General features: G+C 45.8%; 1 protein-coding gene across 1 annotated transcript; it reads right to left on the bottom strand.

Moving 5' to 3' along the window:
• Positions 1-1,695: 1,695 nt before the first annotated feature.
• Positions 1,696-23,456, bottom strand: BHLHE23 (basic helix-loop-helix family member e23). Its single transcript, XM_025201656.1, has 2 exons — positions 23,284-23,456; positions 1,696-2,336 (listed from the first exon to the last, which is right to left on the bottom strand). Exons 1-2 carry the CDS (start codon positions 23,454-23,456, stop codon positions 1,736-1,738), a joined length of 774 nt encoding a protein of 257 aa, XP_025057441.1. The 3' UTR covers positions 1,696-1,735.
• Between the last annotated feature and the right edge of the window lie 2,622 nt (positions 23,457-26,078).

Raw genomic sequence — 26,078 nt, forward strand, 5'->3', positions numbered from 1 at the left:
AATGAAGAAATGAAAATGGAAATGAGTCGAAACTAGGTTTAAAGCATGTGTCTTTATGAAGGAGGTTTAATCACACACTTCATTTTGCAAACACAAAAAGTCTTTTGGAAATGTATTAATTAAAATTAAATACTACAGGCAAGCAGATTTGAAGGGGCTGCAGTCCTCTTCAAATTAGCATAACACTAGCGACAGGCATGGAAATTGGTTTAATAACCCTAAATAGTTACACCCTATTCTTAACACAAATGGCCAGAGACAGGTCTAGCCCCTCGGGCTGCTGCTGTACCAGTTTACGTGGTAGCTCTGACATTGGGTGGCGAATATTCCTATCTGAACACAAATCACAGAACGCATCTCAATTATTATTATCTAATGAGCAGTGAAGCATACAAGGCACCAAAGCATTTGAAAAAAAAAGAAAAAAGAAAAGAAAAGACAAGAAAAAGAATAAAGCCAAGACTACCTTAGGTACTACCTAAGAGATCACTTCGTAACTTGGACCGATGTGCGTCTGTCTATGCTTGATGATTTTAGAGAGAACTTGATGGCTTGAGCACTGCACAAAATTGTGGGATCAGGTTGAGGATACACCGTAGAAAACAAAGCAAAGAGAGCAGCTATCTCCTTCCCCGACAGGCTTTACTTAGTTTAATCTACCCACTGCCAAAAGCTACCCACCCACCCCCACAATTTTTAATACAGCTGAAGTTTTGAGGGCAAAGGATGCTACAGTCAGCTATCGAAAGCCAAGAACGAAAACCGTCCTGTCCCCAGCTTCACTCCAAATGACACGAGGAAGCCACCGTTTTCAAAATCAAGATGTATGTGACAAGCCAGAATGATAGATGGATTGACCTTGCAGACTTGGAAGCAACTCTGCCTAACTCCCCCACCAGTTTAAGCCTCTCCGGAGGACGCTAACAAGCGGCTTCCCACACCCTTTACTGCCCTTGTGCATTTTCCTAAGAGCTCAGAGAGATGTAGGACAGAGCAAAAAAAAAAAAAAAAAAAAAAAAAGATTATTCATGTCTTTTATTGAGTTATAAATACATAGAAATATGTCGAGCGACTTTCTCTTTCGTATTGTTTGCCCTGGTGAGTCATGACTTTGGAAAATCATCTGGAAAAAACTCAAGTTGAGAAACAGGCAAAAAAGCAGGCAACAGTGTACAATCAAATACTTCTGTCAGTCCAATAGCGGGTCCTTAACTTAAAAAAAAGGGAAAAAAAAAAAAAAAAAAGAGGAAAATCTCATATAGAAGCATCCACAGTTTTACCAGCACCCTCTCCCTCCCTGCCACCCTGCAAACCCGTAGAAAAGTGCTCTCAATTCTCCCTACGGACAAACCCCTCCAGCCTCCCCCTTGCATCTTAATAAGCGATTTTTGCATTCGGGGACAGTCGCATGGTTTTGAGACACCATCTCCGCTTTAAACCTTGGCTTATCCTGCTCTGCGACCGGAGCTGCGGTCAAGGTGAAATCCATCAAACAGGTGGGCCAGGGAAGGGAGAGGGGGGCGGCATCAAGCCAGGGTGAAGTGAAAACAGGATGGTGGTCCACAGGTGAAGTTAAAACGGGACGGTGGTGCAAAGAAAGAGAAGAGAAGAGAAGAGAAGAGAAGAGAAGAGAAGAGAAGAGAAGAGAAGAGAAGAGAAGAGTCATCCGGAGGGGGAGAGGGCTGGAGGGGGAAGCAGAGCCGGCGGAGGGGCCGGGCCGGGCCGGGCCGGGCAGTCAGGGCTTATCGCTACAGTGTTTGCAGAGCGCGGAGGCCCCCGCGAAGGCGCCGCACTTGTCGGGGCAGCCGGGCACGGCGGAGCCGGCGAAGGGGTAGACGGCGGACTGTCCGAAGGGGGCTAGGGGGGCGCCCAGCGCCTGCCCCTGGTTCAGGTAGGCGACCAGGCGCCGCATCTCCTCCAGGGCCTGCGCCTGCATGAGGATGTAGTTCTTGGCCAGCAGCAGCGTGGCGATCTTGGAGAGCTTGCGCACGGAGGGGCTGTGCGCGTAGGGGATGACGGAGCGCAGCCCGTCCAGCGCATCGTTCAGGTCGTGCATCCTGCGCCGCTCGCGCGCGTTGATGCTGAGCCGCAGCGAGCGCTGCTCCTTGGGCTTCTTGCCCAGCCCGCCCGCCTTCAGCTTGCCGCCCTTGGCCGCCGCCTCGAAGGCGTCCTCCTCCTCGCCGCTCTGCTCGCCGCTGCTCTCCGCCGCCTTGCCCGCGAAGTCCCCGCCGCCCGCGCCCGCGTAGCCCCGCGGGCCCTCCGCGCCGTAGGCGAAGGGGGGCCGGGCCGAGCCCCGCGGCGGGGAGCGCTCCAGCCCGGCCGGCCCGCGCCGTGCCCTGGCTGGGGGCGGGCTCTGCCTCGCCGCCCCTCCCCGTTATATTGCGCCGAGCGGCCCCGGGGGCGCGGCGACCGCCCAATCGCAGCCCCGCGTGTCACGCGCGGGGTGGGCGCTCAGTCCCTGCCGGCGGGGGGGGGAGCGCAACTTTGCCACTGCTGCCCCGTGCAGAGGAGGAAAATGAGCCTTTCTGCCCGCTTTTGCACTGATGGGAAGTCACTGCCGGGTTAAGAGAAGGAAAATGATCCTTTTCCACTGATGGGAAGTTGCTGCCCCGTTAAGAGAAGGAAAATGAGCCTTTCTGGTGGCTTTTCCACTGATGGGAAGTCACTGCCTGGTTAAGAGAAGGAAAATGATCCTTTCTGGTGGCTTTTCCACTGATGGGAAGTCACTGCCTGGTTAAGAGAAGGAAACTGATCCTTTCTGGTGACTTTTTTACTGATGGGAAGTCGCTGCCAGGTTAAGAGAAGGAAAATGATCCTTTCTGGTGTGGGAATAAAGAAAAAAGTCACTGTGTTTGGGGAGGGCAGAAGGCATGATCCCACCTTCCTGGCTTCTCTGGTGTCCCCTGATCATTTGCTGCCCTCTACCACTTTTTTCTTTCAAGTTCACACAGGTGCTTCGTGCACGCTGTGGACTGGGCATTGGGCATGGCTCTGTGCTCTTCACACGAAAAAAAATGATCGTGGGAGAAAGTGCTGGTGGTTACAACATCGAAACACAAACCCAGGCTACGTGGCAGAGGGCACCAGGTATTGGCCATGGCTCCGTGCCCTTTACAAGAAAAAAATGATCCTGGGAGAAAGTGCTGGTGGTTATAACATGGAAACACAAACCCAGGCACGTAGCATGGGAAGGGCCTCTCAGGATGCATTGGGCATAGTTAAAGGTCCAAGTTCCTAATTTTCTCCATTCCTAAGAGGGCCTCTGGTCACAATTTTATGCCACAAAATCCCTAAAAGTAAATGTGCCTGGAACAACAAACAGGCACAGCTCCTTTTCAAGCTGCCTTCCCTCTTTCTCATGCCACTGACCGCCCTGCACCAAACGCACTTGGCAGAAAGGTAAATGATGTGAGGAATAGTTAAGCTATTCTGCTTTAGAGCAAAGCCGTGTCTGCTTTGTATGAGTGGCTGGTTTCCCCTTAATATTTTTTGGGTAGGAGAGAAATGGGGGATGGAGAATCTGACAACAGGGTTATGGAAGTTTTCACTGCTTGATAACTGGTTTGCATCAGATATAAGCCGTAACCATTGCAATAGTCTTTAAAGTAAATTGGTGATCTCCGTGCAATTTTTAATGGAAAGACACATCACAAAAAGTTATCCCTGTCATTAACACCCCGGAGGTCTCACTTTGCAGACTGCAGGCAGCAATCAAAGATCATGTGACAAGGGACTAGACCATTTTTTTGGCAGTCTCAGGACAGGTGCAAAGGAGTGAATGGAAGTGGGGCCAAATTTGTTCTTTCACCCTTAGGAAGAGTACTTTCCTACTGGGACTGGTGCCTGCTGCTAAAGCAGCAGAGGGAACGACCACCTGTAATCCCTGTCAGGCCAGGCCTCTCTTGGTCTGCTAGCTGAACCGGTACAACCTGTTTCATGGTTGGGTTGTGGGGAATAAATTGGCACCCCCACCTGGGCTGTCACTCTGCCCGAAGAATCACCAATGATGCAAAGCAACTCAACTAACCTCAGCGGCGTGGAGGAGGGTTGTTACAGCATCTCGGGTGCCCCAGCAGTTGCAGCAGCCTCAGGACTGATCTGACCTGACCCACTTCTAATATAGGGCTTTTATATACTTATTATAGGTGCAAACGTGTACAAATGCCCGTAGTGTTTTGTCTTCCCATCTTAGCTGCTACCTGCTCTTTGAATGGCAGTGGTTCTTCCTGTGTGTAATTATGGGACTGGTAGAGCCTGCATAACTGGTATGAATTATGATATATAAAAAGGTATTATTAATTCAAAGTATATATAATACACCAAATTCATCCCTAATGTTGACTTTAATGGAACTACCCTGAGCATGTATTTAATGCATTATATAAAGAAAACCAAATGATACCGAATGCAAAACCCACACTGAGCTGTAGATTTTACTTCCACAGAATGACACCAGGGATGATTGAATGGAGGCCCGAAAGTGGTTTTAAAAACTTTGAATCTGAAGGTATACAAAACACCCATTTTATGCACCTAAGTGTCAGTCTGAAAGGGCTCAAACAAAAAAATTTGGTTGCACGCCCAGTGTTTGGGATCTGAATTCACCAGTCACAGGTACCAAATAATGTAGATTCATCTCTGTATCTGATCTGTATTTATACATACATTCATATAGTTACATACACACCATTTTGTTTCATGACCCACCAAATGGGAATTTGAGGTAAGAGTAGACTTTTATGCATTAGTTGGCTTACTTGTATCCAGCTAAAGGGCTGTACTTGACTATGTTTTGGGATATGTGTGGAGGAGGACGAATGTTCTTTGAAGCCAACATCAATTTTGTAGCACAAATAAGGCAAATGGTTGCCTGGGGCTACAAGATAAGGGGCAGTAAAATGTCCAGTACTAGTTTGTGCATTGGTAATGTGCCTGATCTCTTATTATTATCATTATTGTCATTGCTATTATCATTATGGAATTTGATTATTATCATTATCATTGTGGAAAGAGGCAGTCGGTGCTGTTTTATCCGGTTTCGTTGGAGGTGTAACATGCTGCTGAGTGTATTTATAATATAAAAGAAGAAAACAAGAAAAGATGCAATGATCATCCAGAGAAGACTGAACTGTGGAGCAGGATTTAAAATTACTGATGAAAAACGAGTTTACTTCAGAGTTTCCTGGGTTTGTAATGCTTGATTTTGGAATAATTATAACATCCTTGGAATGGCTTTTTAATTCTGAAGTTACTGTTGTGGACTGTCACGGTTTACCTTATTTTCAATGTGTCTTTAAAAGAAAATGTATTTATGAAAATAAACTGAGAAAAGGCAAATATAGATTGAGGAATAGAGAACGCTGATTGCCAAAGAAGTATCCCAGAGGAGACAAAGGTTGAAGCCTTTGTCTAGCAGACAAAGTACTAATCTGGGGGTTCTCAAACTTGTTGCAATTATGCTTTGTATATATGAAAAAAAGCAAATAAGATGGGGCTTCCCCCAGCTGTGTGTATAGATTCGTATTGAGCATCCCACAATGACCTTCTCTTGCACACAAAAGACATTTATTGCCTTTAACTTGACATAGGGTGGTCTGGGGCTGGAGTGCTGCTGTAAGTGGTATCAGAAATTCACCTCTGAACCCTTGCAGACGACGTGGGTCTCAGGGAGATATAGGATGAGAGGATGGACACGAAAGGCAGGGGGAACAAGGGGTTGGGGTGAAGAGGCAGGGGGCTAGGGGCTATGGAGCCCCATTCTGTTCTCACTGCCTGTTGGTTCCTGGAGACTATTCCCACTAGGAGTTTCTGCCTGTTTCCTCAATAGTTCATCCGGTCACAGAATCATAGAAAATGAGGGTTGGAGGGGACCTCAGGAGGTCACATCTAGTCCAAACCCCTGCTCAACGCAGGACCATCCCAGGTAGCAACATATTCCAGGATACAGCTGATGGCTCCCTTCTTCACCCACTCTTCTCCCCCTCGACACAGCAATGAGTCTAGATATCACAGAGGAGACACAGATTTTAAACCCAGGAGTTTCAGGCTTCTTCTACATGTATCTGCTTCACGTGCCTTAGGGCCGACTACCCAAAGAGTCATGCTTGCAGCCTGACTGCTGTATTTGACTTCCACTCGGCACTGGGAATACTTCAAAACTACAACTCCCAGATCCCCCTGCAAAACCCAGCATGACCTAATTGTAATAGTGGCTTCGGGAAATAAAAAAAATAAAATAAAATGTGGTTGCATTTATCAGAACTTATTATAGCAAGGGATTGAACAATTTTTTTTCCCCCAGACGGTCAAAGAACAAGTATTTCTAGAGTTTAAACAAACATTTTTAAAATATGAATAAGGAGAAAAGTAAAATCAAAATCAAATTAAAAGGAAGGCTAGATAGAGATTAGCATTGCCACTACTGATATTCTGAGAAGTCTAAAGAAATGAGCTAGAGGAGAGCCACAGAATCTCAAGTTTGATCCAAATGTCATAGTTTCAATATAGTTCATTGGTGTTTGGACCCAAAGTTTTATCCAAATCAGAACAAGTTGATGACCTGTGAAGAATTGCCACAGCATTTAAAAAGAGAGAGTCAAAACATCATCTTGCTGGGGTCCTTTGACCCCAGCTGACTTCATGCCCCTGGGTGGGGGGCTGGACTCGATGATCTTCCGAGGTCCCTTCCAGCCCCAGTGTCTATGAAATCTGTGTAAGCGAGGTTATAGGCTCATGGGCAGCGGGAAAAAGGATGGAAAATCCAGCAGCTGGAGACGAGTTTAAGAGGCATAATGAACAGAACACCTCTCTTATGAGAAAGGAAGCGAACAAAATATGAATATAAAAGGATTTAAATTATGTACTGTAATGACACAAAACCAGTCCATGAATTAAAATACTCTTTGCTTTTCTATTGTATTAGGATTAAATATATATATATATGGTATTCAGCCTAAGTACATCTTTCCTGTGGCTGTTATATATTTGGGGTTAGGAAAGAATTTTACCCCAGGGTCAGATTGGTATGGACTAGGAGGGGGTTCCCGTCCTCCATAGCGGAGGGTGGCCCTCGTCCTGGGGTCTCTCGAGCATGTGTTAACAAACTTTTACAGAAGCAGGATGTTGGCTGCTGTGGTCCCCCTCTTTACCGAGGCAGTTTTGGGGGTGATGCTTTGTGTTGTGTCAGTTGACTGTAAATTTGCTAAGACCTTAGACAATGGATTTGTACGGCGTGGTTTGCACAGGGCTGATCCTGCCTCAGGCAGGGGTTGGACTAGATGTGACCTCTGGAGGTCCCTTCCAGCCCCACTTCTCCAGGAGTGTAGGAGCGTGCAGTGAGCACACAGGAATTGTTTGGACGCTGGGCACACGCTTGTGAAAGTCAGACGCTGACACCTACCGCCCATTTAGCAAATGGCACTTTTTGCTGCACATGAAATATTACAGGCAATTCACATTGGTGACCTCTGTGAATTTTTAAAAACTTTACAAATTAACCTGACACCCACCACATCCTTGTCATTAAGGGATGTACAAGATCCAGGCACAGATTATAAAGTAATAAAAATGGAGACAAAGAACCAAAGGGCAAGGAGCAGAATAACTTCCTTTCCTCGTCATCTCCTTTGCTTTCATTTGGGACACATTATAGGATCCTCTTGCTGTTTAAGCTATTGCTTCTTGTAGTTCTGGGTAAGGGTTTGAAGTAGCAATTTTGGGGATTCCTTTGGTTGATGATTGCCAGGGGGGCTGAACTTGATGGCCCAGGGGTCCCTCTTGCAGTGGTCCGTCCCTGCTATGAGTGATCCTTTTTTTAGTGCGAGTCACCGAGAACCACGAACACCATCCAAGAATCGGCACCCTGTTTCTGAGAGGCAGCTGTTAATTTGGGATGTCTGGCAACCCATCTTGTTCTCCAGAGTAAATGAGCAGATGTGAGAAAGAGAGATGTGGGGTCAGGAACGTGTTGAAGTTTTGTAGGTGGATCCTCCTTTCCATTTCTGGCTCTGTAACCTTCAGCACTTTCCTTCTGAAAAGCCTTCAGCATCTTGTCTGGAGTCATTTCTAGCCTAGACCCCTGCCAGGGCACACGCTGGCCTTCCTGCCCCTAAATGGACCGTTCCAGCTGCATGATGCCCACTCTCTAAAACCCTTGAAAAGTAAGGACACTTTGAGGGAAACTGGGTCAAATTGCTATTGGTTTGTGACTTTAAGAAATTTGGCTTCTTTTTTTAGTTCTGCTACACATTTTCTGTGGGTATATCTACACTGCAACTCAGGTATGCCTGCAGCTGATGCTTTAACTTAGTTTCATAGTTTCATAGTTTTAGGGTCAGAAGGGACCTAATAGATCTTCTAGCCCGACCCCCCGCCAGGGTGGGAGAACAACAAAAAAAACCCCTAAAAACAAAAACGGGACTCAAATGAGTCCAGCCAGGTAGGCATCCAGCCTCTTCTTAAAGACCCCCAGGGTAGGGGCCAGCACCACCTCCCTTGGAAGTTGGTTCCAGCTCCTAGCCGCCCTAACTGTGAAGTAGTTTTTTCGGATGTCCAATCTGTACCTACTCTCCATCAACTTGTGCCCATTACTCCTTGTTATGCCAGCGGGGGCTAGGGGAAACAGCGTCTCCCCCAAACCCTTCTGGTTCCCCCTAGTGAGTTTATAGACGGTCACCAGGTCCCCCCTCAGCCTTCTCTTGTGGAGGCTGAATAGGTTCAGGTCCCGCAGTCTCTCACTGTAGGGTCTGCCCTGTTGTCCCCGGATCATGCGGGTGGCCCTCCTCTGGACCCTCTCCATGTTGTCCACATCCCTCCTGAAATGGGGCGCCCAGAACTGGACACAATACTCCAGCTTCGGCCTGACCAGCGTCGCATAGAGGGGGAGGATCACCTCCCTGGCTCTACTCGAGATGCACCTGTGGATGCACGACAAGGTCCGGTTAGCCCTGCCGACCATGACCTCGCATTGTCGGCCCATGTTCATCTTGGAGTCAATAATGACACCAAGATCCCTTTCCGCCTCCGTGCTCTCAAGTAGGGAGTTCCCCATCGTATAAGTGTGCTGCTGGTTCCTACTACCCAAGTGCAGCACCCTGCACTTGTCCGTATTGAAACGCATCCTGTTCCTGTTTGCCCACCCCTGTAACCTATCCAGATCCTTCTGCAATCTCTCTCTCTTAAGTGACCTGTGTACTGCTAGCAGCACAGGTGGGGCCTGGTGAGGACTGAAGACCCTGCCTGAGAAGCTGGGTAAATTATATAATGATATAAGCCTCTGTGCTTTGCCTGCAGAGTAGACATACCCCGACTGGATACTTCCCCAGCCTTTGGGCAAATCACTTGATTTCTCTTGTGGCTTGTCTTTACTGTTGTTCCAGTGGAAGAGTGAGTGCAGTGTAGGAGTATCATACTCTTCCTCTACTTTCTTTCGCTCTCATACAATGCACTGCTCCAAGCACATGCAGCTCTGATTCTACTTAGGGTCTCTAAGCACTACTATAATCATTCCCTCCTATCCACTTGTTAGTTTGGTCCTATAAACTTATGCACAAGTTCCCTAAAGCCTTCTGCAGAGCACCTTGAAATGTCTCAGACAAGTTGCTGTAATGGCTGCATGTTTTGATGCTGCTCAGAGCTGCTGACAGGTGTTCTGGACATAGTCAGCAGCAGTCACTCAAGGGACGAATAGATGTCTTAGTGCAGATAGATTTCTTAAGAGACCCTTGCAAAAAAAAGAGGAGCAGAAGAGCACACACCAATTTATGAAATATATTTGATCAGTCCCTTATAGCAGGAGCTAACCCGATTCATAGATGTAGGATTGGAAGGGACCTAAGTAGATCATCAAGTCCAAACCCCTTCCCTGGGCTCATATGACCCTGGCTAGGCAATTATCCAGCCTTCTCTTAAAGCCCCCAAGGTAGGAGCAAGCACCACTTCTCTTGGAAGTTGGTTCCAGATCCTAGCTGCCCTGACTGTGAAGTAGTGCCTTCTAATGTCCAGCCTGAACCTACTCTCAAACAACTTATGCCCGTTATTCCTTGTTACTCCTGGTAGTGCTGGGGGGAACAGGGACTCTCCCGTTCCCTGCTGGTCCCCCTGGTAAGTTTATAGACAGCCACTAGGTTCCCTCTCAGCCTTCTCTTGTGGAGGCTGAACAGGTTCAGGTCCCGTAGCCTCTCCTTGTAGGGCCTGCCCTGCTGCCCCCTGACCATGCGGGTTACCTCCTCTGGACCCTCTCCATGGTGTCCACATCCCTCCTGAAGTGCGGCGCCCAGAACTGGACGCAGTACTCCAACTGCGGCCTGAGCAGTGTCGCATAGTGGGGGAGGATCACCTCCTTGGACCTGCTTGAGATGCATCTGTGGATGCACGACAAGGTGCGGTTGGCCTTGCTGACCGCGTCCCCACACTGTCAGCCCATGTTCAAGTTGGCATCAATAATGACTCCAAAATCCTTTTCTGCCTCTGCGCTGATGAGAAGGGAGTTCCCCACCTGTAGGTCTGCTGCTGGGTCTTCCTCCCCAGATGCAGCACCTTGCATTTGTCAGTGTTGAAACCCATCCTGTTCTCATCCGCCCACCCCTGTAACCTGTCCAGGTCCAGCTGGATCCTGTCCCCTCCCTTCTAGCGTGCCCACCTCGCCCCAGATCTTGGTGTCATCAGCAAATTTGAACACGCTGCTCTTCACCCCGTTGTCCAAGTTGCTAATAAAGAGATTAAACAGTGCGGACCCAAGGACCGAGCCCTGGGGGACCCCACTGCCCACATCCCTCCCGGTAAGCCTGGTCCTCTTGTTTCTCCCTTTATAACACTCTGGACAGGTCCACTTGTTTTCTGCTCGCTAGGTGGCAGCAGAAAGATGGGTATGAGAACATTGCATATTTTTGCAACAGGGTACAGAGAGTCCATAACTGTTTGTCCCTTTCTTTTATTTTTTGGGATGGGTTCCCCTTGAAAGAAAGAGCAATGGGGACCCTTACAGGCCCCAGACTAACTGATGAAACATCTAGATCTAACCGGGGGGTTTTGAAGCAATGCTCTCTTTGCATGGGCTGTTGAGAGAAGCATGGATGTGGGATTCAGTGCACACTTCAGGACCCTACAGCACATTAATTGGTCTTGCAGTGCCCTCTGCTGGCTAATTACATAGTTGTATTAGCACCGATTTCAGAAGCAGCCAGTGCTTTAGATGGGATGCAAGCGTGGGAAGACACTGGCTCTGCGAGGCGTTCAGACTGAAGGAGCTGAAGAGAGACTGTGTCCGGCAAGGTGTGGCATGGAGGGGACTCGAGTGATTTGTTGCACAGGTCTCCTTGGGCTGGAAGGTCATGGTGACATGGGCAGAGGTATGGCCATTGCTCACAGAGGCTGTGCTGGTGGTGAGGAGCCTCTTTGTCTTCCCTAAAAGACTGACTGTTTCAGGAGGGTGAGGGCAAGGCGTGGGTGGAGGGGGAAGGCAAGCATGCAACTTGATTCAATGCAACTTAGTCCAGGAGCCAAAGGCACCACCCTGGGACCAAGGAGACCTAGAGTATTTCCCACTGATCTGCTGCACAGCCTTGCGGACGTCGTGTCCTGCCTCACCTTCCCAACCTGAACTCTGCCTGGTCACTTCAGATCACATGCTCTTCAATCTGAGTTTGCCACGTGCTCTGCACTACCTGTAACCCAAGGGTGCTCCTCTTAAAAAATTAACACCAGTCTTTTGCCTTTGCAGTCTCTGGGGATTTTTGCAATACTAAAGGAAGGGACGGACTTGGATATCTGTGCAACAAGCCACACACAAGCTATGCAGAGCCTAAACCAGCCTGAAGAGAGCTTAGCTGAAAAACCAGAAAACCCAGCATAAAGAATACCCCCGCCCTTTAGAGGCCGAGCACTAATGTAACAGAGCTTCCCTCAACTGCAGTCTAAAAGCAAGGCAGAAAGCCTGGCTTACTTCAGCTGACCCTAAAGTAAGAGGATCTAACTCAGCTCACATTTAAGCATCAATAAGTGTAGACTACACCACCACCCCCTGCTTCAAGCCCCTCTGAAATCACTGCCAGCAACCTCAGCCTCTCACAGCGACTCTCTTATAGTGTGTGAGGGTGTTAGCTAATGCCCTGCAGCTGACCAGGCCCGGCCAAATCAGCTGGAGCTGAGATCCAGCCAAAAGGCAGGAGTTAACTCTTTTGCCGCCATCCTCTAGAAGGGGGTCTGCATGCCTGCCCAGAGGCTAGCTGCTTTTTTTGCAGAGAATAAAAACAATAAACAGATACCAGAGCAGCCTGCAGGGAAAAGGTGGGTTGATTTTTTTTCACTGGTTTAAATTGTGGTGCCTTCTTATTACATGCTGCTTGGGAGATTCAAGCCTGAATACAAATAGGGGCCGGTTGATTTAAGCCAGGGAACAGAAGACCTGGCACCTCGTCCCAGGGGGAGGCTAAGGATTCTGGTCGGGGAATCGAAGTTCCTGAAGCAGCGAGGGAGGGAGATGTGGCCGGATCATGCTCCATTTAGGACAGTGTGTTTTAAAGGGGTGCAGATTTGCATCTCTCCTGCCAGGCGCCAGTTCAGTTCCTGCTGGTACAAGTTAAGGGAGCAATGAAGACAGGATCCTAGGTGCAGGGGCTCTTCAATGCCTGATAGCCCCCAGGTAAACCCTGAAGTAGAGCAGTGCCCAACCCAGCCTGTATACTGATACCTGATGGGAGGTTTTTAGCCATATTTGATCAGCATCATCAGCATAACTGAGAGCAGAAGCTGGCCTGGGAGTGTAGACAGTTAGCTGTCTGTGTTTTTTCTCTGTGTTTGTACAGCACATACAGTAATGAGGTCTGGCCTGTGACCGCGGGGCTCCTAGACCCTCAGTGAAAAGCTCTTTCCAATCGCACCAAGGGAAGAGACAAGTACCATGTTTGCCTTTCCCCCATTTCACACAGAGCATCTTGACCTTCTTCGAGGCGCTTTTCCTCGTCTGCTGCGACCCGCGCGTCTCTGCTTTAGCAGAGTGTGGGAAAACTTGGCTGTTCTAATAAGACAGGGGAGCAGTTGAAAATGGATTAGGAAAGGATTGAATGTGTCTTGCGAGAGCCCGGCTATTGATTTCTATCCTTTCCGTTCCGACATTATTGCAGAAATGAATTTTGGCCCATGTGGAGATTAAATATTAATAAATAGAAAATTAAAAAAAAAAGAGGAAGGGGCGGGGGGGGGGAGAAGGAAAGACCGGATCCCCAGGCATCTGCTTACTGCACAATTAAAAAGCAAATGAATAATATTTGTAATGTGAGAGTTTGTTTTCTCAAGTTTTATGAGCCGCGATGTAGAAACAGGGCGTTGCAGTGAGATGATTATTAGTGTTTTTATTCTTCGTATGGCAGGGGCAGCCTCCGGGCTGAAGTTCTGGGCCAGATCCCCTCCCTTACACGAGGTGCTCTCAAGCATGGAGCAAAAAGATGGAGATTTACTTTCAGTCTGTTTGTGACCCATTTATTCACTGAGGATGAACTAAGGGGGAAGATGCAGGTCTGCTTTTCTGGACTCACTTAAAACCGTATCTTGCAGTCAGACTCAGTTCCATTAGGTGCCTATTTATTATTTAACGTGGGGAGATGAAGGGAGAACAGCGCCCAGGATGACTTTTATGTCATAGATGCTTCACTTCTCACCAGCAATAATCAGCGAGGAGAGCTGCTACTCGCCGTGAACTCTGCCGCTCCAAAGGTTCCCTCGGAGACTGGGAGTGAATGAAAGCCACTTGCTGCAGGAGAAGAGCTGACGGTCTTTGTACGGACGACCAGGACTCCCGCTGCATGCAGACCGCTTCAGGAAACCCGTTGCTAAGGGAAAGCTCCCCGCTTGGAGCTCTCTTCTAGGGACCGCAGAGTCCACCCCCAGGAGAGCTGGGCTTTCACGTTAATAAGGACGGGGACTTGGCAGAGCGCATTTCCCATCCGAGTCGCGGGAGATCAATACTCACCCGGCTGCAGGACTTGCATGGAAAATGCAATTTTTTTTTCTGGAAAGAACCAAATATAGAGAAGCAGGTTCTGCTGGGGAGCCTTGGCCATTAAAAGAACGGCTCGTTAGGGCCCTATCCCGAGTGTGTGTGTGTGTGCGTGCGTGCGTGTGGGCCACCTCCCCAAATTGACCAGTTTCCCCCCATACTGTAGAGGACTGTTGCCGTGCATTAGCTAACAAAGAAAATACCCCAGCAGTCCCCGCTGTGTTTCCATGCAGGGGCTCCCAGGTGGGGCCTAGGAGGCACCTTTTCGTCTCTTCCCCGACTGCCTGCAACTCCTGTTTCTTCAGTTTGGGACACCCATACAAATGGGAGAAATATCTTCTAAACCTTGGCCTGCAGCACGTCACCTCCCAACACCCTCTCCATTTTAAATAAACCTTTCCCCCCCAATCTCAAGACCCTATGAAATGTTAATGATCAAACTAAGATGATGAAGCACTAATGCTTCCACCAGACAATTGGGTTTTCCTGTATTAAAAGAGCAAATGGGAAGGGGAGTGGGGGTGTCAAACTCCATCTCCAGTCACACCAGTGCAAATCCACAACAAAGCTACTGATTTCAGGGGAGTGGCTATAGATTTGCACTGCTTTAACCTAAAGCTACTTTCTTTCCATCACACCCAGTATATTTGTGCCTTTATTCATCTTTTTAGTATGGCAATTGTTTTCAATATTAGTAGTAGGCAGCCCTCAATTCTTCTGGATCATGATGTATACATGAGAGGTCACCAGGACCTTCGACACATATGCCTAGGCAGGGGTATGGAGAAGTTAAGGCTGCGCAGATCTTCCATCCCTCCTTTAGTCCATTGAGACAGAATCCAAAGGCCAGACCAAATCCAGACATTCAACTCAATGGCTGCAACCGTATGCACGTCCAGGAATCAAACCCAGGTCATCTGCATGGCAGACAAGGACTCCACCACTGAATCACAACAGCAGATTTCAGCATTGAATGGCAGATAATGCAGCTCCCCATTTCTCAAGGTCCCTTTGCAAAGCTAACAGATGCCAGCAAAAGGGCTCTCATTGATTTTGGTGGGCTTTGGCCTTAAGGCCAGTCTTCTTCTGTTTCCCCGTGGTACTTCTATCACTGAGGGTGCCTGCTTTCTCATTTTGCTTTCAGCTAAGGAGGAATACATGGGACTTTGTTTCGCCTTGACTCAGGTAACCAGCTTGTTGCCTAACTTTAACTGGCAGAAGGACAGCCAGATTTTTTTCCCTCTGTACTTAAGGGCCATCGCTGACAAGGTGACATGAAACAAGTGTGCAAATGGAAGAAGGGCCCTCTGTTTCAGACACTGGCATTGGCATTGGCATTAGCCAGCTGATGTTCCTTTCTTTGCTCTCTCCCACTCCCTTGGATGGGCCACTTAAGTCCAGATCCTTGATTTCAAAGAGAGTTGCGTATCTAAATACCTTGGAGGATGTAGACCTTAGGCTCCTGCTGCTTCAGCTCCCCATCTCTAAATTGGGATTCGCAGCAGTCCTGATCTCCTGGGTGGAGCGTGTGAGGATCATGCATTAATGACTGTGAAGTACTCAGAGAGGACGGCAAGTACCTAGATAGATATAGATCCCCATAAATAGCTCCCAACATCGTTCAGTGAAGCGGCACAATAATAAACTGTGAGTAAACACCCTCCCTAGCTATATAAAAAGAATGCATGCAGATCATGCGCCGCGTCACACCTAGGTTTAGAAGCAACATATGGCGGCTTTTTGCAGATGCCAAGCAATATTTAGAGGATATTCTAGCTATATATAATAGAATTACAGAGGGTGCGAGGAAACAGCCCCTCCTCCCATCCACCCCCTTAAGGGAAGCAACTGCTTTTCTATCACACCATACCCTCAGAGGTAGAACTTTAGCAAATAAGGGACTTTATTAAGTTGTTAATAAGATTTCATTTTCTCACTAATGCTGCGGTGCTACATTATTAATTTAAAACTGTATTTAGCCTGACATGCTAAAGTGCTAGGCCTCATTATTAATGCATAGACCCATGCCTCTGTTGTTTAATTAAACACCATGATTATGAAGTTCTGATGTGGTTTAATGATAGCAGGCTGGAGTGGCAGCACGTTCCTGAGCACAGACCCCCACCTCCTCCCGTTATTTCCTTTTAAAAGCAGCAATGCCAGGGGTGTGCTACGTGATAAACATTACATGGGAAAGGAGGTTGCTCTTTCCAAGGTGACACAGAGCCATTTTTATTCTCTTAGCTTTAGCTTTCTGTTGACCATACATGCCAGTCCCTTTTCTTGTATGGTTGAGCAGATAACTCTACTTTCCATCTCTCCAAAAGACGCCTGCATTCTTGACCCCTCTGCAGTCAATGGGATTTTTGCCCATCGATTTTAAAGGGGCCAGGATTTCACTCTTTGCAGAGAAGAGCTGGAGGCAATTTGTTTTGCTTCTCTGTGGTTAAGTTGGCCTGCTTACGGTAGTGTCTGATGATTTTTGTTGAGGAGAAGCACTTGATCCAGTGGCTAGGCGCTGGTTCGGGATCCAGAACATCTGCTTTTTTTAGGCTGCACTGTGTCATCCTAGACAAAGCTGTGATTCAGGAAAGCACTTCAAGTGTGTCACAGATTTGGTCAAACTCTTCCTCTTAGACACTCGGAGATGATCTGGTTGCTGAATCGCCTGTATCTACCTTGAGACTTGGGTGTCTGAACACAGTCCAGGCCCATGTCCTGTGCAGACCCTCTATTTAGCTCCCTCTCTTGTGAGCTGAGGCCTCACTGTCCAGCTGCCGGACTCTCTGGGATTAATGCTGACCCCTCAGGCTACCGCCTGCTTTCCCCCAGCATCAGCTCTATGCGTTACAGTTGAGCAGCATGTGATAGACATAACCAAATGCAGAGGTGCACCTTGTACAAAGTTTTTAAATGCACCATTGCTTTTTACTTAATAGCGTTAGAATGATACAGCTCTAGATGAAGAGAAACCCCCACCCACACACATTTCTTTGCCTCCGTTTTCCCCAGGTCTGCAGCATGTCCTCTGGAGTGGTCCAAAATCCTTCTGTACAGCTTATGGTTTGTCTTCTCAACCGCAGAGACCCTTTTGGTCCAAGACTTCCCAAGCCTGTCTGTAGCTTCCTATTAGACTTGTGGCCTTTTTCCTATTCAATGCTAGGCTTTTTTTGATAACTTTCTGCTGCTCCTCACAGCCAAACCAGCAAAACTAGTTTGCCAAGGCTTCAGACAGGCTGGTTTCCTGAGGACCTGATTAAATAATATGCATAAGCATTTTCCTGAATCACGATTCAAGCAGTTCCCCTCTCCCGGTGGACATCTCCCTTTCCACCCTTTTGTCTCTCTGGTCTGTTCAGACTGGAAGCTCTGGCTTTTATCATGGGTTGAAAACCTGACCCTGTTGAAGTCAAAGGGAGTTTTGCCCTGGACTTCAATGGAGTTAGAGAATTTCACCCCTTGTGTTTAAACAGTAGCCTTTAAATAACAGAGTCTGTGCCTTCAAATAACATTAGTGATGGCAATATATTCATTTCAGATGTGCTCTTGGTTCTTTTTGACAAGAATATCGAAAAAGAAACTTGGAAGGTGCAAAAAACAAAGCCAAGCCAAACAAAAGAAGCTCCCCTCCTTCCACTTCTTCCATTAACTAATACTAAATTTATTTGTATGTTTGTATGTGATACAGAGGTGTGTGCACATGATATAAATGTTACCACACTTACTTTCCTTATTTTAACACCCTCAAAATTATGTATTTAAAAACCAGGATAAACTGGATTACTTTTAAATGAGTTTGCACAGAAAAAATAACCTTCTTTAAGCTTCCTCTCACAAAGGGATGACCTTTCTGCTTTTATGTAATGCTTGTTGCTAGGATTTAGATTTTTTCTGAAAGCTGTTATTTCTCTAAGTACAGGAGAAAATGCATTTTCACATCCATTTGTGTAAACCATAATTTCCTACTGTTCTCTGCTTTTCTCGCCACAGAATCATAATGTGAGGTTCAGTGAATTTTGAGAGAAACACATTCCAAAAGTGCAGGGGGGACTGGAAAGTCTTCAAATATGTTTGCTGCTTGGAGGGGAGGGAGTCTACAATTCTTGGTTTCTGAAATATTTAAGCATTCTGAGTGTCACAGTCGCTCGGCTTCTACCATAAATGAGCTTCAATTTAGGAGGGTCATGCAAGCAGTTCATAATCGTACACTGGAGGAAGCCATAGGTAGCTATGAAGCTATATGTGTGTGTGTGTGTGTGTGTGTGTGTGTGTGTGTGTGTGTGTGTGGTGAGAGTACCACACCAGTATCTATGGAAAGCCACTTTGGGTGGATTTAAAAGGATCCTGTCAAGCCATGATGATGATGAGTAAAGCAAGAATTTAATTTTACTCTTTGCACAGCTGTGTTAACAGTGGTATTATAACTAATGCTATTAATACCTGATGCTTTAAGAACGACACCACTTGAAGTGAAATCAGCTGCAATAAAGAAGCAGCAATAGTTAAATACATATGTGAGAATCACTTAATGGCATATATGTCTTAACATAGTCTTTTCATTCTTTGTTATCTTTCCTGGGATTGTTCATTTTGGTTGATAACGTGAGATTTGAAGAAATACATAGGTGTAGAGGGACCCAGGCTTAGCGACCACACACTCAACGGGTGTCTTATTCTCCTATTTTTTTTATCTTTCCTGCCATGACTTGGTGTAACTATAAAGGATATCAGGAGGTGATACCTGATCAGATAGGGTTCATTGAGACTGGAGTGGGTCACGATGTCCAAGAGTCTACTGTGGGGCTCCACCTCCCTTACACCCCACCCCTCTCCACTCGGGTGTTATGTTGGTGATCAGAGTAGGTGCCTAGTCTTCCTAGGTGTCTGGCTTTGTATGCTAGTCAGAAAGGTATGTGAAGGAAGGAAATCAAGTGGCCTGGGATCAGCATAAATTGACTGAGCCTGGGAGTCTTGGTAAAGGTCTGCAGTTAGTGGCATCCAGCCCGTGTAAGAAAATGAATAAGTTAATACAACTTAAATAATGGTGTCTATGACTGCTGCAGGCTGTGCCTCGGCCCAACAGCGTACTTTGGTTGCCTTTCTCCAGGCAGTTGGGGCTCTTCAGGTTTCACCCACTGTTACGAGCCCAGTCCAAGTGGGCTGGCTTGTCTTGAGCTAAGTCCTTTGTGTAGCCTGGGGCCATAGGTATTATGAACTCCCATGCTGCCCCTAAAGGTACCTGACCTCCAGCAGCTGCATGACGGTCTGGGTTCTGTGGGAAGAGCTGGTATTGAGCTGGTTTTTGATCACAGGTCCTTAGCTCTGGTGTAGGGATGTGGCATGGGCCAGTGCCTACACCAGCGTTCCCCACCTTCTGAAGCTGGTGCTGCCTTATGCAGGAAGTTTTGGGTTGGCCTGGGCCAACCGAGATCCTTGCCTGCCACTATGTGTCTTGTGGTTGCCACCAGATGTTGAGAGCCCCAGAGGGCTCATCAGCTCCTGCACCTGCAGCTTCCAGGACTTAGGCATCACTAGCTGTGCCAGCCGCTTGCCTATCTTCTTGGTTTGGGACCCGGGCCCATGTGAAGCCCAGCTTCCTACTTTCCCTCCAGTCCAAGGAATGGGCCCGTGGAGATTGCAGTGCCCACCAGCTGCCCATCCCACCCAGGGAGCGGGGGCATGGCGGAGCACAGTGTTGGTCCACAGGCTCACTGCTTTTCCTCAGGGCTGACCGGGAGTCCACCACCTGCGGGGGATGATGGCAGTCTTTGCCCTGGTAAGTGCGGGCTCAGCCAGGTCCCTGCTATAGAAAGGAACAGATTTACCAATTTTTCTTTCTCTCTCTTTGCAAAATGAGCATGAAACAGATTCCCTGATTTCTTTGATTTCTATATTTCTTTGAGATTGTATATGTGTGTGTGTGTGTGTGTGTGTGTATATATATATATATATGTATATGAACACATACACACACACACATGCACATACGCATATATATATGGTGCAAGATCCTTCTGTACAGCTTATGGTGTGTGTGTGTAGGTAATTTGGTTTGCAGATCAGTTGCAAACAGCTGATTGTGAATATCTGAAATTCTCAGTTCTTGATAGGTTGATAGGCTTACATCATCTGGTATTATTTCTGTTCCATGACTGACCAGTAATAAACCAACAATAACACCCCTTTCAAACACAAATTTGAGGGGAAAATTGATGGATTATTGTTTGAAATCCTCACTGTTCAGTGGGGAAATTTGCATTTGACAAATTAAACCATTTGAGTTTAAAATATGCTTCTGGGGTTCTTCATGCCAGTAAAGTTCATTTATTAAAACTCTTGCAGAAAAAACACAAAGGAATGACCACTGGCCTATCAAATGCATTCAGGCATCAAAACAATATTTAACCAAACACTGAAGGGCTTTTTCAGCATTCATTTAGGATCAGTCCCTAAAAATGAGTATTTAAAGTGCTTTTTCATTAAAAAAAACCCTATTCATATTATCTACTATTATAGGAACAACATTTTTGGGTGGAAACATACATTCAAAGTGGGGGAAACAAAAGCAGAGGGGCACTTATTGGGTGATAGCCTGGTTCCAGTGAAGTCAGTGACAAAAACTCCCTCGAGTCCTAGAGGCAAGGCCATCAGATGCTACTGTCTCTTTGAGCTGCTCACGTAACCTCTGCTGAAGTCACTTCAAAGCCATATGAGAATGAGAGGAGAGTGGGTCCCTCAGGTTGGGAAGGGTGCCATTGCTTGAACTAGGGGAACATTTTCTGTCAAAACCGTTTTTATGGAAGTTTTATTGAAACCAAAACATTTCATGGGAACATGGTGATTTTGATGGGAAAAACAGAAATACATTATTGAAGTTTTCTGTTTCATTTAGAGAGTGGTGAAACATTTCATCTGGGTCGTGTTTCCATGTTTTGTTTGACCTCATAGTTTCAAGTCATTTATTGTAATTTCAATTTTGATATTAACAGCATATTAAAATACGATTTTAATATTGCATTACATTTAAGGTGATATGGCTAACACTTGAAAGTTTATCATAATAGTTCATTTGGACTGAAATAAAACAACTTGACATTACCTAGATTAAACATTTTCATGATTCTCGTTTTCATATGTATGTTTAAATTTTTCTTCCATGGAAAATGTTTCAGTTTGGGGTTTGTTCCTAACTGGAGCGAAAGCAAATTTCAAAATGTCACGGTTTGCTATGGAAGGGCAATTCCATTATTCAATGAGCTCTTGACCTTATGCATTCTAATGATAGGGAGGATTGGGACCGTTTGTAGCATCATTAGGATTGGGCATTTTAATTACATCAGTGGGCAACCACAAGTGGTTACATAATGTCAGCAAGTCACAGCTTCATCAGACACATGGGCTTACACACTGTCATCTGTACCATCATCTCTTCTTTGCTTGATAGTGTGCAATTCTCTTCCTTACGACTCCCCAAATTTGGCTCCTTGGAATCCATATGCCTTGAACAAGGCCACGCTTCCCATATGAATTGCAAAGGGTGACCACATCATTTTCAGTCCCTAAGCAATCCTACTGGCTTCCCATTCATTAAAGGATCACATTCAAAATTGCTGTCATTATATATAAGCTATTCCATGGGTTTCCTTGAGTCTACCATTCAATCTTTTTTCTATTTCTCCAGAAATTTTCACATTGTAGGTGCAGGAACTTCCCTTTCTGGGGAACCTAGCACCCCAACAGCTTCATTTATCTCTCTGCTTCACTAACCTCCTGTGTGACTGCAAATCTCTGATGGAAACAAGTCTTCTCTCCATTGTCTATACCTCCCTCTGTGTGATTATTTTCTCTGTCAGTGCTATTATTTAACTCTAAAACATTTTTGAATCGTTGGCAGCCCCTCAGAGTCGAGGATGATGTCTATCAGGCTTGATGAGTCCTCAGGTGACCAAGGAGCCCAATTCTGGATACACGCAGCCTTTGGCAATGGGGGCATGTTGTTGTGCGGGGGAGTGGGATTCGCAGCCCCGGGTTGGTCTTCTCCTTCCTCCACTGCCACCGTTCTGTTGTTTAACTCTAAAACATTTTTGGATACATACTGCATGAAGGGCATTATACAAAGTACAGCCCTGATCCTGTATCTGGGTCCTTTGGTACAAATCCCTATGTCTGTGAAAAATCCCCGGAGTCAGCTTACGGATACAAGTAATAAGCATTTCTACCGTCATCACAGCATTAGCACATCAGTGTCATTTGGAGTCCCTGCTTACTGCCCAAAATAACCAGCAATTACACCGTGGACAGCACTGGTTGACTTGTAACATCTGCATGCAAGGTAAAAATTCAGAGGAGCACGTTAACATCATTCTTGCGCTGCTATTCTGACATTTTCAGAGTTGGATAAACATTTTATCAACATACTAGCACTTCAGACAGATGAAAGCCATAGCATAAATATTTATTCATCATATAAAAACACTAGAAGGCGATTTATTGCTAGAGAATGCTGCTCATTGCAGCACATGTTGAATACAGTAGCTGTAAAGAGGTCAAAAGGTACAGCTGACAGAAACCCCTCTTTTCTAGCCCCTCTCTTTACATCTTTCTGCCTGCACTTCACATGCACTAGGCAGAGACGGGGTAGTCGACACTTTCAGCAAAACTGAAACAACTAAAATTAATGAAGTCCAAATCCCTCCTGTCCAAGAAACCATGAATTTAGCTGGATCAGAAGCCCTTGGTTAAGCAGCCCCTGAAAGTCTATCACAAGTTTATTAATATGGTAATTTATCCGGGTAAGCGCATAAAGATGCTAATTGAAATGATCTTTTTAATGTATTATTTTTTTAAAGGTGGAGTCATAAAGGACGGCAGTGGAATTGTTCCTTGCGTTTCATAATTTCATCCTTTTCCCAGAGTATCATTATTTTTATATATATATAAAAATTTTTTTTTTTAAATGAGAAGAACAAAGGATGGGTTACGCCGAAGATGTGGGCCTCTCATCACGTCTGGTTCTGGTCTTGATGCATGGAGATTGATGCATAGATTGAATTAATCAAACTTCTTCACACTGCTATTTAATCGGGTTTACAATTAGCTGAGGGCTGCAGGTCTTCTGGGCCTATCAGCTTTGCCAGCAGAAGCTGTAATACAGCAGCTCTGCAGCCACACACTGGGAGTGCTTTACAGACCAGATTGTCATAATGTGGCATGAAATTAAAGCGTGATGTTACTTGACAACAGAATTTCAATTCCCCCTCCTCCTCCTTTTCCTTTAACAAAGTCTCTACCTAGAGATAGTCGTCCGTGTTACGCCGTACCCACCTGCTCTGACGGACACATCTGCCTTCAAAAGAGTTTTTGATACTATTAAACCAATCTGTGTTCCATTACAGTCGTTCTGATATTCGTCCCTGTCTGCTTTCAGACGCAGATTATTTTGCTGTGAGGCGCTAATAAGCATACCGCTCTTAACGTGTTTCAATTCTTACTCAAATGTATTGATTTCCTCTCTCAACAAGAAGGATTTGCACTAGCATTTTCCCCCACACCCTCCAAACCTGTATGTACGTACACCAATCCTTCTCACCCTCTTCTCTCCCTACATTTAAATTAATTAGGCCCACTTGCATTGAGACAAACAAACATCTTCCTATCTAGTGCTATGACCCTGGAAAGAGGTTTTTGTATCCCCACTCCACCTTCCAAAGCAGTCTAGGTGAGCATAGAGGAAATGGGGTTAAAAAAGGAAGGCATCCATGATTTTGCAAACAAAAATAATAAGGCCTTGGAATAAAGGAATAAATCCATGATTTTGCAGACAAAAATAATAGTCTCAGACCTTGATGAATGAATTTGGGATATTTTATGGAGATTTTTAATGTGAACAATAGTAGCAACCCCAGATTGGGCAGTGGGGAAGAGGTGAAGATCTGGTCAAGTTGATAATGTGGATGTCCTCTCCAATGAACTGAAGTGCAATATAGTCTAATTCAATGTATACTTTTGAATCAATGGGCAAAGTATGCACAGTTCCCAGAAGTGAAAAGAAAAATGTTGGAAAAAGTTTCCTGATGGTGAGGTTGGGCTTCTGAAAAGTTTCTTCAGCCATAAGCTTGAAGTATTTAGAGCTGTGTTGGACAAAGCAATGGGGAATTCTTTTTCTCATTGAAATCAATGAGCAAAATTCACTACAAGAACAGGATCCTGACCTGTTTTTCTATATGTCTATTTACTGCGGGCCACATCCTGAACGGTGCTGAGCACTTGAGACGCCCCATTGGCTTCTCTGCAGTGTTGCAGATTTTCAGTTCCGACTAGGATTTGGTCTGCAATGACAGAGCCAGTTGATTTTTTTTTTTTTAGCCCCAGCAAATGATGAGAATTGATTAAAATGTTGAAATTCGAGGTCATTTCAGTTCACCAATTACTAAAAGCAAAAGCAAACCAAAGGCACCGAGCTATATCCTGTACGTGCGTGTACATCCGGAGCACGGGTGAATACAGCGGGATAGCACAGAAAGGGCTCAAGCTGAACAGGCAAAAATACGTCTTTCCTCCTTCTGTTTTAACTTTATCAGCCCTTTCAAATGGCACAGCACTCAAGCTCCTCTTGACACGCTTAATCTCGGTGGTCTCCATTTAAATATAAATTTCTTAGGAACCGGAAGAGCTTTGATTATAAAGGTAAAATGAACTCGCCAACACGCCAGCCAACAACCATCTCTGCCTTCCTTGAGCAAAACAATCCCAGCGACTGCCGCTTTCTTATGGACTATAAGTCAGCAATGATAGAGCAGATTTGCTCGGGCAATGCAATCTTAGGCTTCCAGGTTGCAGTCAGTACAAACACGTTATGCGGTGAGGCAATGGAAGGAGGACGCTCTGACGCGCCTCTCTGGCCTGGAGACCCTGGCTTGGAAGCGGAGCCTCCTTGACTATACCCACCTTTCTGGGTCATTTCAGGGAGGAGGGGCACATTGCAGATGGCAGCGTGCTCCCACAAGCAGCATGGATCCTCTTACAGCATAGGCCTGATCCTGCACAGCACTGAGCATCCTTCAGGGATCACGCAGCTATTCAGAAACCCGGTTGTGCTGCAACAGAAGACGACTGCAAACCCCCCCCTGAAATTCAGGGAAGCAGAATCAAGCCCCTGGTCTCTGGGAGTTGAAAGCGTTGGAGCAGCTTATACAGACGATCCTTTAAACACCAGTAAATGGCTTGGACAAAAGTAGCAACACTCTCTAAACCAAGGATGCTGATAGCTTTTTGGCTTCCCTGCCGTGTTATAATACTAATAATAAAAAGAATATTTTTGTAATTGGGAAACATCAAACTTAATGAAATGAGCTGAAATTATTTCCCCACTTTGCCAAGACATTTATATTAAAAAAAAGCTGAAAATAACCTCAGTTTGCAAATTACCATAAATATTTCAATCATTCCCTAATTTGTGGGAAAAGGGATGAAAACACAAGAGTGTGAATATTTAATTAAAGATCATTACTGGGAAGTCAGGCTCTTTGTTTCCTCCTGTTTGTGCTGGTCTGGAACTGGGACTTTGCAGAAAAAAAATGTTTTATATATATATCTGAATATTTATGAAGAGTTTGCTAGTGACAGACCAGGCAGGGCCCCGCAGGCCCAAAGGAATTAATGTAAATTCCAGTCAACCATGAAAACCCACTAGAATTGAACTGTATTTCAGTATGGTGGATAAAGCACATCAAAGAGCAGAACTTCTATAAGATAATTACACACAATGCAACTCTAATCACAGAAAGATTGTGGATATTGCTGATAAAGCGTAATAAATCTTTTATGACTCTGGCTTGTTCTGCTGAATCAGCTTTCTGTTTCCGTTACATGAAACTCCAGATTCTTGCCTTAATTTATATATTTGCTGGGGTTTTGCTGTTTTTTTAAAAAACATATTGACTTACAATTTACTCAGATTTCATGAAGGATTTGGGGGCTTTTCTTTACGCTGCAAAAATTCATACCTCCTGCCTGGTGAGTATAAGAAAATAAATAGCGGAGAACCACGATTTCTTAAAGAAATTGGGACAGTTTCCATATTGCC

Source organism: Alligator sinensis, unplaced genomic scaffold (genome assembly GCF_000455745.1).
Source record: "Alligator sinensis unplaced genomic scaffold, ASM45574v1 scaffold752_1, whole genome shotgun sequence".
Classification (NCBI taxonomy): Eukaryota; Metazoa; Chordata; order Crocodylia; family Alligatoridae; genus Alligator; species Alligator sinensis.